General features: G+C 43.3%; 2 protein-coding genes across 3 annotated transcripts in view; one reads left to right on the top strand and one right to left on the bottom strand.

Moving 5' to 3' along the window:
- LOC310995737 (protein NLRC3-like) overlaps positions 1–15,178 on the top strand; it is a gene marked incomplete at its 3' end in the record, with an annotated part of 491,970 nt that overhangs the window by 454,684 nt on the left and 22,108 nt on the right. The window lies entirely within an intron of this gene.
- mrps23 (mitochondrial ribosomal protein S23) lies at positions 1,041–13,602 on the bottom strand. Of its 2 annotated transcripts, none has more exons than XM_083985318.1 (5): positions 13,531–13,602; positions 7,749–7,928; positions 3,745–3,822; positions 2,421–2,560; positions 1,041–1,259 (listed from the first exon to the last, which is right to left on the bottom strand). In XM_083985318.1, the coding sequence occupies exons 1-5, from the start codon at positions 13,572–13,574 to the stop codon at positions 1,132–1,134; spliced, it is 570 nt and encodes a 189-aa protein (XP_083841444.1). In that variant the 5' UTR covers positions 13,575–13,602; the 3' UTR covers positions 1,041–1,131. The 2 variants fall into 2 exon arrangements, with proteins under 2 accessions (XP_083841444.1, XP_083841443.1); XM_083985317.1 differs by having other exon boundaries at positions 1,041–1,266; positions 2,425–2,560.

Genomic DNA, 15,178 nt, shown 5'->3' with positions numbered 1-15,178 from the left:
ATTTTCCTTGTAAAATAAAAAGATTCAACAAAAACAGTTTTTTTGGTGACTAATGTTTTGTCAGTTTGACGTCATTGAGTCTGATGCTGTGACCGGCGCCGTCCAGGAGGTGGTGCTGTCGCCACACACACACACTCACTGACCTTGACACCTTGACCTTCAGTAAAATCTGTTCTCTTCATCCTGGAGAGAAGCTGAAGTAAAGAAAAGATGGCTGCCGTGTGTGAACAGAGACACCTGATCTGTTTTTTGTTTTTTAAACTTTATTTATCAAAAAAGAGGTGGAGACCACAACAGTCTTCTATTGAAAACACAAAGCTTTTATATCTTTACCCTCCAAACCCTAACCCCCAGAGGCCTAAACCAGGAGTATGATTTAGTCTCCTAAAAACAGGATTTTAATATTTGTTCTGTAACTTTAATGAGTTTTTATATGTGTTGTTGGTTGTTTATGCATTTGTATCCATTTTGGATTATATACACGTTTTTTTCTTTCTCTCATGATGATGAATTTTTTGACTACAAATGGGTTCCCACTGATTATATATGTATGTGATTGTGTGTTTTTCTTGTAGAGTGTATGTAACCATGAATGGAATAAATCAAAATGAATGAATGAAAAAACGCAGCATCATCACTGAGTGTGGATCAACAGGAAGAAGCTGGGACTAGTGTGTGAGGCGGAGGGATACGAGCACCGAAGTTTAAAGGACAATTCCGGGCAAATTCAACTCGGGGCTGTATGTTCCTAACATTTTAGGTCTAAAACTTCTGGGTGCATGTTTGAGTCGCCATCTGACGCTGTCTGTGGCTTTGAGGGATGGAAACAGCCTAAACAGCAGAACTTCAATCCGCTCCCATTCATTGCTGCCGTGGCGATGCGGGGACAGACACAACTACCGCAAAACAGGAGCAATTAAACTGAAAACCTTCAGATTCCTTCTTTTAGACTCTAAAATGTTAGGAACATACAGCCTGAGTTGAATTTGCCCGGAATTGTCCTTTAAATGTTAAGTGTTTCTTCTTCTCCTGTAAAGAACCAGACTCTCTTCAGCTTCACACTGGTTTTTATTTACAAACACAGACGTATGTTCACAGGTATAAATACATATCTGAGCTGCCGCTGCAGGTCTATGTGTTAGAGTGTGTGTGAGTGTGTGTGTTGTGCTCGGCGGTCTCTGCAGTGTCCGTCCCAGCCGCCTGCTGCTCCGCCAACATGTCGGTCAGCTTCAGCTCCAGAACCGGATCCCTGGACTCTGCTGCCGCCTGCGGGACAAAAAGAAAAAGAAAAAAGTCAAAACTTCTGAAATTTGAGTATTAATTTCTCAACAACACCGAAACTCCTCAGCCTTCAAGAGTATTTATGTTTTAGGGATGGACAATGATAAAATAGTCTTTCAATTTCGAGACTCATCATCTCATAAACTAAACGTAAACGTCACTTTTTCCTGGTGCAGAAGGTAAAGATCTGTACATACGGTCTCTGTATTTACCTGCTTGATGAAAAACTGTCCCTGAACGCAACACACATCAGCGGTTTTGCATGAATTTACCTCTAAAAAATGTGCTAATGATGAACTTTGTGCACTGGTTCCAACTTAACAAATTGACCCTCAATGCCAAAAAATGCAACTTCATGGTCTTTTGTAACATTAATAAGTGGCTACTATCTCAAGGAGTTAGCTAAAATTGTAATTAATGAAGATGAAATTTCACAAGTCAATTCAACCAAATTTTCAAGTCATCAATCCAACATTACTTATAGAGGTTCTAAGCTCTGGACTGCATTAAACTCATCACTGAGCTCCATCTCCTCCCATTGCATTTTTAAAAAGACTCTGAAGGAATTTTTACTTTCCACAGGAACTTAATTATCTTTCCCTACTCGCTCTTTAACTATATTTTCTCTGTCATTGTTCTGCTTTTGTCACATTTTTTTGCTGTTATTTGCTCCAAGTCCTACCTTGATTCATGCTGCTATTGATCTTTTGTTTAGCTCATGTAAGTTGTCTGCTTGTCTCTTGTTTTGTATTATTGACAGGGGTGGAACCTTGTACAAGTTCACTAGGACTTCGTTCTCTCCTTGCGCAGCGTTATACGCATTTTCTGTGCTAAATAAATGAACCTGAACCTGAAAACAACTCTGTGTGGTAACGTTGTGTTATTATCTCATAGCGTGGTGAATGTGCAGCTCACAACTTGTCCACCAGAGCGTTGTGGAGTTGTTGGATTGTGTATTTGATGAGTTTGATGAGGGAAACCAAGAAATCCCATAATGAGCCTCCGTAGCGTAGCTCTGAGCAGCTCGCGGCTCTGCTCCACCGTTCTAAAAATAGCTTGCACCGACAATTAAAGGTAACAAACCTACTGCTATGACTATAGGGATTATTATGGCAGAAAATGTTGAACTGTCCCTTTACTGACCTGTTCTCTTGCAGCAGCAGCTCCTCTCCTCCTCAGGACGACGCCCTCAGACAGTAAGACCTTCCCCGTCTCCTCGAACAGAGACGACTCCTCCACGTCTCCTCGTCGCTGCAGCTCAGAGAACTTGTCCACAAACCTTCAGCACCGAGACAAACACACTGATCAATAATCTATTGATTAAATATTAAAGGGATATGCCAACATTTTTTTTTCGTGTCTTGCCTCACTCCCGAGTCCATGACCAGCAGATAGACACCATCCTTTCGACTGTGCGTGCAGTAACAAGGGAGATAGAGCCGTATCGCCCGTAATTAGCTTAGCTCAAACACTGGAAGTGTATAGGTAGTGTTAGCCTGCCTCCACCTAAAGTCGCTAATTAGCTTAGCTCAAACACTGGAAGTGTATGGGTAGTGTTAGCCTGCCTCCTACCTAAAGTCGCTAATTAGCTTAGCTCAAACACCGGAAGTGTATAGGTAGTGTTAGCCTGCCTCCACCTAAAGTCGCTAATGAGCTTAGCTCAAACACTGGAAGTGTATAGGTAGTGTTAGCCTGCCTCCACCTAAAGTCGCTAATGAGCTTAGCTCAAACACTGGAAGTGTATGGGTAGTGTTAGCCTGCCTCCTACCTAAAGTCGCTAATTAGCTTAGCTCAAACACTGGAAGTGTATAGGTAGTGTTGGCCTGCCTCCACCTAAAGTCGCTAATTAGCTTAGCTCAAACGCTGGAAGTGTATAGGTAGTGTTAGCCTGCCTCCACCTAAAGTCGCTAATTAGCTTAGCTCAAACGCTGGAAGTGTATAGGTAGTGTTAGCCTGCCTCCACCTAAAGTCATCAGAGAAACTCTTCAGCTTGAGTAGCGCCGAATTTGTCCCAACAAAATTGTAAACAGCTGGTATTTAGACAAATTAACGACACACTGTTGATCTAAACGGCTACTTTCTCACCTAAACATGTTTGAAATGTGGATAAAGTGATATATTTACAGAGTTTAGAGCTAAAATGAAATCAGCCTCTGACTGCTGATTTCGGCTCGGGTAGGAGGCAGGCTAACACTACCCATACACTTCCAGTGTTTGAGCTAAGATAATTAGCGACTTTAGGTGGAGGCAGGCTAACACTACCTATACACTTCCAGTGTTTGAGCTAAGTTAATTAAGGCGATACGGCTCTATCTCCCTTGTTACTGCACGCACAGTTGAAAGGATGGTGTCTATCTGCTGGTCATGGACTCAGGAGTGAGGCAAGACACGAAAAAAAATGTTGGCGTATCCCTTTAAACCACAGACAGTGAGCGATGAACTGTTTAGAGACGGTGGACTGACCTCTGACAGGTGGAGACGAAGTTGGACCGGGTCAGGTCGAGAGGCCGAGGCCCCGCTCCGTACTGCTCATAGAACTTCCTGTAGACAGAGAGCATTCTGGGTAAGTGGAGCACGAGAATATTCCTGAGTGTCAACAAGTGAATATTTGGAGGAGGCAGAAACCTGAGACATGTCTGTGTATTCAGACAGAGAGATCAAGAGAAAGTAAACGGTCGAGCAGTGCAGTGGTAATGTCCAAAATATCTCTGACCGTTTATTTTAGTAAAGAAATCATGACAACAAGGACAAAGTGTTAGTTTCTCTCTGTGATGGGATAGTAATGTCTTTCTGGGATGTTTCAGAGTTAAAAACACAAAGTTTATACTGTTTCTACTCTACACTATATGAGTTCAGTGGTGTCTCTAAGGATTCCAGTCATGTACCAGAGATATTTGATTGTTTTCTGAGTGTTTGTTGTGGTTGAAAGAATTGTCCCCATGGGTTAGTGTTGTGGCTATCCCTAGCACCGGGTAGCCATGGTAACTCTGGTTTGCCTGCAGCAATTTTAGTTGCGTCGTTTTTTGCTCCAACCAACACTGGGTGACCATCAGGACAACGATTTAGGGGTCAAAAATGACCGGAATTCTCCTTTAATGTTCTGCAGCACACATTGTGTAGTTGTAGAGTTTGTCCAGCAGAGGGCGCCGTCACCACATCACTGCTGAGCTGAGCTTCAGGTTCTGGTTGTGACCTCATGTCAGTATGACCAAAATGTTCATATCATGCTTTTTTCCCCAAAAAATTATATCTTTTTGATCGTATTAGAGGTTTTTTTGTTCCTCTGATCTCATCTACATTTCCTTTCATGTCATGTTCACGTGTTTCTTCTTCTAAAGAGAAAAGAGCCACTGACGACCGGTAAACAGAGTATGACCAGGAAGTTTAAAAACATGGTCATAAATATGAACGCTTCTGAATATAACTGCTTCAAAAATAATCCTACAATTGTTGATAATGTGTGATCGTACTTCATGTGACTGCTGTTTGATTTGTATTATTATGATTAATGCAACTGTTATGTGATTGTTGTTTTGATTTGATGTGCTCTCGACGTCAGTGGAAATGAGGGTTTAGCCTCAATGGCCTTTTAGATCTAAATAAAGGTTAAAGAAAGAAAAGAAAAGAAAAATGGTGACCACAGGAGAGTCCAACTTTAAATATACGGATGGATCATCACCATGGACGTTCTTTTCATTGTTCAGATATAAAACAAAAATACTATTTAGGCATTTAGGACAGACCAGAGATGTTAGATACATATGATGTATGTGTCTGGTTGTGAGCCATCCTCCTGTCATCAGAACTGTCCAGTGTTTCTTTCATGTTCACACAGGTAAATGTAGAACAGCTTCTTCAAAGTCTAGTTGCTATAGAGACGCAGTGATGGAGTCAGAGTATCTACAATAATCTAAACCCACTTTTAGAGCCTCAGATGTGAGTGAATGTTTCCAGTGTCTGGTTCTGGTGTACAGTGTGTGATGTGTTTGTTGGACTGTGAGAAAAAAAATCAATTTAGTTAGTTAAAGGAATAGTTCACAAAAAAATGAAATTCAGTCATTATCGACTCCCCCTCATGCTGATGAATACTCTGGAGTAGTTTTTTATTCCTCAAAGTGCATCTGGAGACCCGGGAGGCCGGTTCCTAGTACAACACAACACAAACAGTCCAGAGTTTACCTGAAACGACGTCATTGAGGCAAGTCCGGTCACGCCCGCGTGCACCGGGCAAATTCAATCCAGGACTGTTGAGGCTGTAAAAAATGTCCTAAATGAGGTAGTTTCCAGGAAACTCTGGACTATCTCCCTTCAGGACACTTGGATTGCAGTGGACGAGCAGTGTGGAGGAATATTAAATGGTTGTTGTGTAGTTTTATGGACGTTTTAGTGTCGGGTCCTATTACTCTCATATAAAGTTTTGGTTGGACTAGGAACCGGATGCACTTTGAAGAATAAAAAAACTACTCCGGAGTATTCATCAGCATGAGGGGGAGGCAATGATGACTGAATTTTAATTTTTTGGTGAACTATTCCTTTAATAAAGGCTGTTAATCTGGCCTGTGGTTATTTCTGTTTCCCCCCTTTAATTAATTAATGCTCTCCCTCTCTGCACCGTCCCTTTAAAACCCCACTACATGCACGGTGAGACCTTCTCCTCTTAGCTCTGACTCTAACGTGTCTGTTTGGTGAAATGAGTCCAGACTGAAACACTGTAGAGCTGCAGAAGCTTCCAGCCGGTGTTCAGGCTCACCTGACAGTTGTAGGTCTGTGCAAGAGGACAGCTATTCTGTAAAGTTCTCGGACGATACTGTCCTAGTATCGCTCCTTCAGGGGGCCCAATCAGACCACGGCTGTGCACTCTCCTCATTTGTGAACTGGTGTGACGAGAACTTCCTGGATCTAACTCTGGGATCTCCCAGAGTGATGCTGAGAAACTAGTGCATGCATTTATCACTTCTAGGCTAGACTACTGCAACTCTCTCCTGTCAGGATGTCCGAAAAACTCTCTAAAGAGTCTCCAGCTGGTCCAGAATGCCGCAGCGAGAGTTTTGACAGGAGTTAGGAAGAGAGAGCACATCTCTCCCACCTTAGCTTCTCTCCACTGGCTTCCTGTAGGATTTAGAATAGACTTCAAAATCCTTCTGCTGACTTATAAGGCTCTTAATGATAAAGCTCCTTCCTATCTGAAAGAACTAATCATTCCTTACTGTCCTACCAGAGCACTCCGCTCCCAGAACGCAGGTCTGTTAGTGACTCCCAGTACCTCTAAAAACAGACTGGGAGGTAGAGCCTTCAGTTACCGGGCTCCTTTACTGTGGAACCAGCTCTCTCCATGGGTCAAAGAGGCAGACACTCTAACTACATTTAAGTCTAGACTTAAGACCTTCCTTTATGACAGGGCTTTTAGTTAGGGCTGGTTCAGGTAGCTCTGAACCATTTTATAGCTACGCTGCTATAGGCTTAGACTGCTGGGAACACATCTGGTTACACAGAGCCCTCTCCTCTCCTCCTCTCTCCTCCTCTCTCCTCCTCTCTCCTCTCCTCTCCTCTCCTCTCCTCCCCTCTCCTCTCCTCCTCTCCTCTCCTCTCCTCTCCTCAGTATATTTTTGAACTGTCATTTTCTGTTGTACTTTGTAGTTTGGCCTTGGTGTCTCGCACTCTCTCTGTGTTTCCGCAGATCCACCGGAGCTCCATCTCTCTGCAACAGCCGCCGCCTGCATCACCCCCCTCCCACCCTTTCCCCTGCTGCTAGACCGGCCTCCCCTCCCTTCCCATGGACGAGTCTGCCACCCAGTCCTCCCATTGAGCTGGCCACATATGTCTATGCCCGCACCGCTCCACGCCACGGACTCCCCCCTCACCAGTCACACAGCCTGAGCTCAGTAACTTTTTACCCTCCTCATCTACTGTGTTTATTGGTGATAAACGGGCATTCTGCCGGTAATAACGGTAGACTAAAACCCGACCGGCTTGTTGATTCTCAGACGCAACACGGCCGGAGTCGAGCATTAATTTAGTAATTCTCAACCTGACCGATTTTTTTTTTTTTCCTCAAGGGGGGGGGGGGGGGGGGGGGGGGGGTCGATTAGTCGACTAATCGCCATTAGTGACGACTACTGGTCGACCAACAAAATCTTTGGTCGGGGGCAGCCCTACTGTGGTCCAAGGGGACTGGGGACTCCTCACACTGATTGGTTGCTACTGACAGAGGAAATTGTTTGGTTTATGTGCTGTCTTATTTAGTTAGTTAGTTTGTTTATTTTGTTTTGTGTGCTGTCTGACTGGAGACTGCAAACGGAATTGCCCTATTTGGGATAAATAAAGTTGGTTGAATTGAATTGAATTCACTGGTGTTATGGTACATGAAACAATTCATATCGTAACAAAATAAAGACTGGTTTTCACTATGAACCAGCGCACACAGCTCCAACGATCCCCAGTCTGTGTGATGTGTGACGGTGACTCACGCTCTGACGGCGTCCTCGCTGTAGAAGACCTGCGGCACCGCCTCCTGCTTCCTGGGTCTGGGTCTGAAGTGAGGCTTCACGTGGAGAGGGTCTCTGATTGGAGGAAAGGCTCGGTACACGTCGTACCACACCGGCTTGTCTGACGCCTTCATCACCCCGGACCGCATCAGGTCTCTCACCCTGGACACACACACAGAGAGAGAGACCACATCAACATGTTAATATGTTATTCTACACAGATCCAGTCGACCTCTTATGCTGCGTTCAAGACAACTCGGAAGTCGGAAAAAAACGAGCTCCGAGTTGTAAAAAATGAATTAAACGGTGTCGAACTTGGAAATTACAGGTCGGAAACTCGGTTATCATATCAGAGCTCCGACTTTCCAACTTGACGTCACGACAACATCAAAACATGGCGGCCCTCGTCTTTAACGGTTAGAATTTAGACATTTTAAGTTATTTGTTGAGGTTTGAATGCATATTTTTGTGTATTACTGCAGTAGCCTATATGAAATACGTTTATATTAAAGCAGAAGTAAGTGATATATTTGTGTTAATATAAGTCTTAAATAGTTCTATCTTCCGACAGCAATCACTTACATAGAGTGTTTGGACTGAAACACGGGTCTCTCAGTCCCTCTGCTCTGCTCTGAGCCGAAGAGAAAACATTTATCGTATCCTACAGTTTTTATCCAATGAGGAGAGAGAACGGCATGCAGGGCTGTGTGTGCAGCCAAGGGACGCCGTGAATGTGGTGACGTAGGGACGAGGACTGTTATGGTGCGTTCAAGGAAACTCGTATTTTTCCGACCGTGAAGTGGTACCAGTTCGATCTGGTACGAGTTCACCGGTCGGAAGTTACGAGTGGCCGTTATAGCGACTTTCACCGGTAAAACAGGTCGGAAAAACACGAGTGGGTTGCCTGGAACGCTACAAAGTCGTAAGTTGTGACTTGAAGCTGTAATTTACGATTTCAAAAGCCTGCCTGGAACGCAGCATTAGCCAAAACGACCGGACCACTTACTTCTGCTTTAAGCTGTGATTGTTGTATGGTGTGAAATTGTGTTCCTTGTATGTGACGGAAATAACGTTTAACTGTTATAAAGGCTGTAACATTATATGTGCAGTTGTGCACTCATCTGCGGCGTCTCCTCTCCTCCTAATTAACATCATTTTGCTGCATTTATTTTTCGTATTCAGCTACAATATGCCAAACTTCCTTCAGGTATCCATGTTTTTTGTTTCTTCCGAGTTCCTGCAGCGTGAACGCAATGATGTTGCAGTGTTTCCCCCAGAAAATGTGTTAGTTAAGGTGGTGTCTGTCCTGGGGGGGGTTCGGCGCGCCGTATTAAGTTTCACCACGCGCGCTGCTGTTATGCATGCGCGCTTCTCTGTGGTGTGTATGTGTGTGAGACGATGCGGAGATGAATGAAGGCGCTCGTCCGACGGGGGGGGGGGGCGAATATCGCTACATTTTAATTTTTTTAAGACGTTAGTTTAGGCGGCAGCTCATTGTTGTTAAGGCGGCCGCCTTAACAGGAAAGCGCTGCGGGAAACCCTGTGTTGGAAGTCGGAAATTTCCGAGTTGGTAAATTTCGACCGCCGAGCTGTCTTGAACGCAGCATTAAGCATTATAGGCGGGTTTCTGTGCAGCGTCATGGCAGATGTGTGCGCGCAGCCAGGCGGCAGAAAGCGGGACATTTCTCATTGTTTACAAGCGGAGTATAAGCAGCAAACAAACAGGACAAGGAGTTGTTGTGCCGTTAACTGCACAAACCGGAAAAAGGATGGATGGAAATTGTATAATAAACCGAGGGGATCTCATCTGAAGATTATGGCTCCAGGCCATTGAAAGGGGGGATTGGGGTCCCGAAGGTCCTAAAGGCAGTGAGAGTCTGTGCAGCACCGGTTCTGTAAATGTCGGGCCATGATACCTGGCCATTTGGACATATCTGAAATCCATTAACTGTTAGACACTGGGAATATTATATGGATCTGGTAATGTCTCACCATTACTGAGGACCAGTTAGTTGAGGTAGTGGGTGCAGTCTGACCTGCTGAGGCTGTTGATAGAATTTGTCAGAGCCATCTCTGTCCCAGACCGAGCTAACCAGCTATCACCCAGGGTTTCCCCCAGTGTATTATAAGCCTGGCGGGCCGCCAGGCCTTACTTGCCCCACCGCCAGGCTAAGCATCGTTTATTAATTTTTTTAATCAGTTTTTATACTCAATAAACACGTGATCAGGTGTCTTTTTCATCACCTGACAACGTTACAACTTCGTCGCACATAACGAGACACGTCACGGACATCATGCTCATCAGACTATAGACAGCATCAGACCACTGCTTCACCAGCTGACTGACAGGAACGCACCGAGTCCACGTTAACGTGAGCGGAGCCGCGGCTCCAAGAGGCTCAATCAGCTGCTGTAGCTATTAGCTGGTAGCTGTCAGCTGGTAGCTGTTAGCTGTTAGCACGTCGTCCCCTGCAGCGTCAGAGCTCCGGACTCCTGTGAGCCGCGGGGCTTTAACCTGATGTGAAAATGATCCATTGTTTCATTTTTCAGCTCGTAAAGTTCGCGATCACACACGTTTGTTCTAGTAGATCTTTGAGTGTCACGTTTCCATGACGACTGACCGGAAAAAGAGCGTGGTACGTCATGTGCACGTGACTCCAGATGTAAAAAATCTCGGAGCAAAATACATAAAAAAAACAAAACATGGATGATGGATCTATAATACATCCATGGAAATAAGGCTAGACTTTAACAATGGAGACACCAGGCAGTTGTTTTTTAGTTTTTAATGCAAACAGTTGATGTTATTTATTTAAATATGTTTTTATAATTGTCAGGGATGCAAACGGGTCAGGACCAAAAAAGAGAGGAATTTCCGGGGGGGGGGGGGGGGGGGGTTCACCATTAACAAATAAGTACATTACAGTATCACGGAAAAGTCAATTTCCAGTAGTTCAACCCCAACCAAGTAGCCTATTGAGTGCATATAGATGGACATAGTTTTCAGAAGGCCAACATTTCTAGATTAAAAATGATTAAAAAAAAAAATTCCTTTGCAATATTTCCATTTTGGAAATACTGATTTTTACTGATCTTCACTGAATGTTAGTCATAATTATTACTATTAAAATAAACTGAATAAATAAAGACATGGGATGTTTCATTCAGTGTGTAATGGACATATTATATATAGGCCTATATAATGTGTTCTCACAGAATCTCTTTTAATTTTCACAAGTTGTAACATATTTAACTCAAGGAGGCTTGTCCCCAATTAAATTATGTCTAGTTCAGTTTCACTTTAATTGAACACATTCTACATCGCGGAGGCGACGTCTTTCCACTTAGGGCTTCCTTCAGCTCTGAAACGGGGCAGAGCTCCGTGGGAGACAGCTGCCTGACACAGCAACGTAGGGAACCATGCATGTCCGCGGTGCACAGTTCCACGGACATGCACGGGGGGGAAAACGGCGTTGCACCGACTGCACGCGGATACGCGCCGCTTTAATGAGCGCGCATGTCGCGTCTACATTGGAGGTCGGCTGTTATCAGTATAATCAGAGACAACCATGAATGAGTTCACCTCAGTTTCACGTGATTGTCACTGTCAGCCTGTTAGAAAAACATTTTACTGACCCCAGCTGAGACGCTGAGACGCTGAGACTCTGCTATAGCTGGTGTTTAAGTTACATAAAGTCTTATAATAGCCTAACAGATGTTTATGATAATATTTTCAAATTTCTAGTCAACTTTTAACATGGATCTTAAGGCCTTATGGAATCACACCTGCTAAATGCTACTGCTCCATTAATAAATCTGTTCCCTATAGGGTCCTGCCATCGGTCAGGGTCAGGCCCATGTCACAAAAAAACACGCTTGGGCACCGGTGGCCCGCCGATGGGCCGCTGGTGCCACCCTACCACCGGGCTTAACAAGTTTTCTGGGGGAAACCCTGATCACCTATGGTAACCTATGGTATATTTACACTGACATTGGCTGTTATTATTATATTTTCTTCTAAATGTTGGCAGGCCGTGAAGTAGCCTCGTCGTAAACACCATGCTCCTCATAAAAAAAACCATGACAACCTGAACATTTCAGCAAGTGTTATTCTAATTTGTGATGCGATGAAAGATTTTTCTATGAAATGACATTTCATTGCGATTGAGTCAGGGAGAACTTACAAACAATACGGCATCTACATTGATATCAGTTCACTACAAAGCAGTTTTTTGCCCCCTGGTTGAGCACGCACCTAGTATTGTGGATTCACTGAGGAGTCGCTGCCTCAGGATTCAAACAGGGAAATGATGCTTCCTGTCTGACACAGCAGCTCGCAGCTTTCTGTCTCCAGCCCCAACGCAGGACTAACTGTTTTACTCCTAGCACAGTGACCCCCCACCCCCCACCCACAACTTTAAACTTTCAGGGATGCAAGCAGAAAACTTACAGCACACACACAGTAAAAGGTCTTGCAGGGCAAATATTCACATTTCCTTCTCATTCATGATCCTCACACTCATCAACCTGACACCTTCTCTGAGTCGCACATTCCAGGTTTCACCAGTGTTACAAAACAAACAGCAAAGTGCCTGTTTGCACATGAACAAGTAGCCTACTCTTTTCTACATGTTCTGACTTTTATTCCCATCAAACTGTAATTTGCTAGCATTATGTCTGTAGTGACCTTTCTCCTCCTCAAAGCAGTTAAAGAAAGTCACTCACTTGGTGCTGATGTTTAGCTGAATTGACGCGTGCATGGTGCGATCAAACCAATTGCCAAAACGAAGGTTACCATAAAAAAGGGGATTTATTTGTACAAAACAATACAACAATACCTTCTGGCTTGGCACACTTGTCACGGTCAAAGAATTGTTTGCTTCCCAATCAGCAACACCTGCCGATAGTTCAGCTCAGTTTAAATAAGCCCCCGTGACCTATGCCCCACCTCACTTCCTGAGTGAGCGGAAGTTACAAAATAAAACGCTAAAATACATACCAAAATAAAAGCCCAAAATGGCTCTTACAATGTCATTTATAATCTATTGTAGCCTATGATTTTATCTTGTCGTCTTGCCTTAACTGTTCTAGATTATTATTGCATTGCACTTTTCTCTTTATGTGCATGAAAGGCAAGGCAAGGCAATTTTATTTGTAGCCTATAGCCCGTTTTTCACAAACAGTTTGTCTCAAAGGTCTTTACATGGCATCATAACAACATCCTCTGTCCTTAGACCCTCACATCCACTGAGGAAAAACCCTTTTAACAGGGAAAACCAGGAGAAACCTCAGGGTGAGCAACAGAGGAGGGATCCCTCACCCAGGACGGACAGACGGGACAGAGATGTTGTTACAGACAAGAAAACAGTTTATAGTTTATTATGACACAGAAAGGTGCTGTAGCTACAAATAAACTATTATTATTATTATTATTATTATTATTATTATTATTATTATTATTAATGTACAGTCCAGACCGACCGGAAGTCTCTATAACGTGTTAACACCATAGACTGCGGCTATATAAAAGAGGGTTGGGGGTGTTATAACTGAAACCGGCCGGTCTCCTCAGACTCCTCAGGCCGCTCTGCGAGCTGCAGCAGTCGGCTCCAGCAGCCAGACCAGCTCCGGTACCGGTACCGGTCTGCAGCTTTGGACCGAGCCTGCAGTGACGTCACGTGGCTAACACCGTCACGTGGCTAACGTTAACCCCCCGTTACTCGTTAACAACGTCAACAACGTGACGTGAACTGGTTCTTCTTACCGGGAGAAGACGGTGCCGAACTTCTCTAGTCTGCTGCCCGCCATGTGTCCTCTGTCCTCGGCTCAGCTGCTCTCTGCTCACGGAGACACCGACACTTCCGGATCCGGCTCCACCTTTCACAATAAGAGTAGCTAGGCTACCGTAAACCTGCAGCTCCACTTTGCTGCAGAGTGCAGACGCTGCCGTGGCTCTCCGCTCTCCAATAGCCTACCATCAGTGGTGGACGGAGTAAATTTACTTGAGTAGCCTACTGTAGTGCCATTTCTGTCCCCAGCATATTAAATGTATAAAAACATGTAATAATATAATATAAATTGCATTTAATTAATAAACAAAGCACCATACACATGAATCACTGTAGAAATTAAAGATAGGCTATAATTTTTAATTACTATAAAAAGGCTTTCAAAGCACTGAAACATAGCCTTTGTTGCATGTCCCCAGAGCCAAACGCTATAGTTTACCACAATGCATTATGAATAAAATCCTTATAAAATCTCATTTTTTTGCATATTAGTGTGACTTTATATTATATCTACACTATAACATTTTTTTAAATTAAAACCTAATTATATTTTGGTTAAAATTCACATTTTAGTCCCGTCCCCAGGTTTTCACTCAGTGCTGTTACCCGAACACATTCTACACTCTAAAAGTTTGGGAACATTCCACCAGTGACATGTTCTGCTGGAAGTGATATAATTTGGGTCTTCTGAAAGTCATGGGAAGACCAAAATTAAATTCTGTAATTTATTTTTCCTTAAATTGAATGATATTGTAGCTATGTCAGGGTCGGTCACTCTTAAAACTCATTCCTGTTACCTAAATTATCTCTAGACAGTGTTTGTTGATATCAAAAGTAAAATATTCAGTTAAATCCTAAGAATGTGCTCTATGTGCTCCAGCTATTAGTATAGATGCTATTTGGCTGGATTTCACACAATTGCTGATTTTATGCTAAAAACTCATTGCTGTTACCCACATTGCTGTTACTTTTTCTTCAAAAATGCAATGATAAAAGCAGCAATAAATGAAATAAAGTAGCCTGAGATTGACCAGTACTCATTTTGAATGAGTAAATGTGTTAAAAATTCTATACTGAAATGGAATGAAAAATGAAGTTTAATTTTTAAGAGTTACAATGAGCAAATGGCACTCTTTTGGCGGAATGACCCAAGTACATATCTAGAGGATTTGTACTTTACTTGAGTATTAGATTTCACTTGAATACATTCCCAAGGCAAATATTTTTACTTTTACTTGAGTTAATTTCTAGGAAGGCTGGAAAGTAAGAGTAAGACGGTGCAGGTTCATTCAGTTAACAGTTTTCACGCAAGAGTTAAATGATTGTTAATAAACATCTGCATTACTTAATTAAAGAATTGTTATTTTTATCAACATTTGCATGTAATCTCCTGTGATACCACATAAACAGCATTGAATTGTGGACAAAGTCATGTCAGGGGGAGATAGAAAATGCCTTGCCTGATGTGTGTGTGTGTGTGTGGGGGGGGGGGGGGGGGCTGGGGGGTGTAAAACATGAAAATGACAATTGCTGTCCTCTTATGATCCCATTCATTTAATTTGTTTTTATACATAGGTGTTTCTGCAGCTTTATATAACATTGTGGTTCTAAAAGCAGCACATC

Source organism: Trachurus trachurus (genome assembly GCF_905171665.1).
Source record: "Trachurus trachurus genome assembly, chromosome: 13".
Lineage (NCBI taxonomy): Eukaryota > Metazoa > Chordata > Actinopteri > Carangiformes > Carangidae > Trachurus > Trachurus trachurus.
This window is presented reverse-complemented; position numbering and strand designations above follow the sequence as displayed.

Bases quoted from the DNA above. Each gene is read 5' to 3' on its own strand.
- mrps23 (XM_083985317.1), bottom strand. From the start codon at position 13,574: ATGGCGGGCAGCAGACTAGAGAAGTTCGGCACCGTCTTCTCCCG. The intron at 7,929-13,530 runs GTAAGAAGAACC...GTGTGTGTCCAG, and splicing joins TTCGGCACCGTCTTCTCCCG to GGTGAGAGACCTGATGCGGT. The intron at 2,561-3,744 runs GTCAGTCCACCG...TCGGTGCTGAAG, and splicing joins TTCGTCTCCACCTGTCAGAG to GTTTGTGGACAAGTTCTCTG.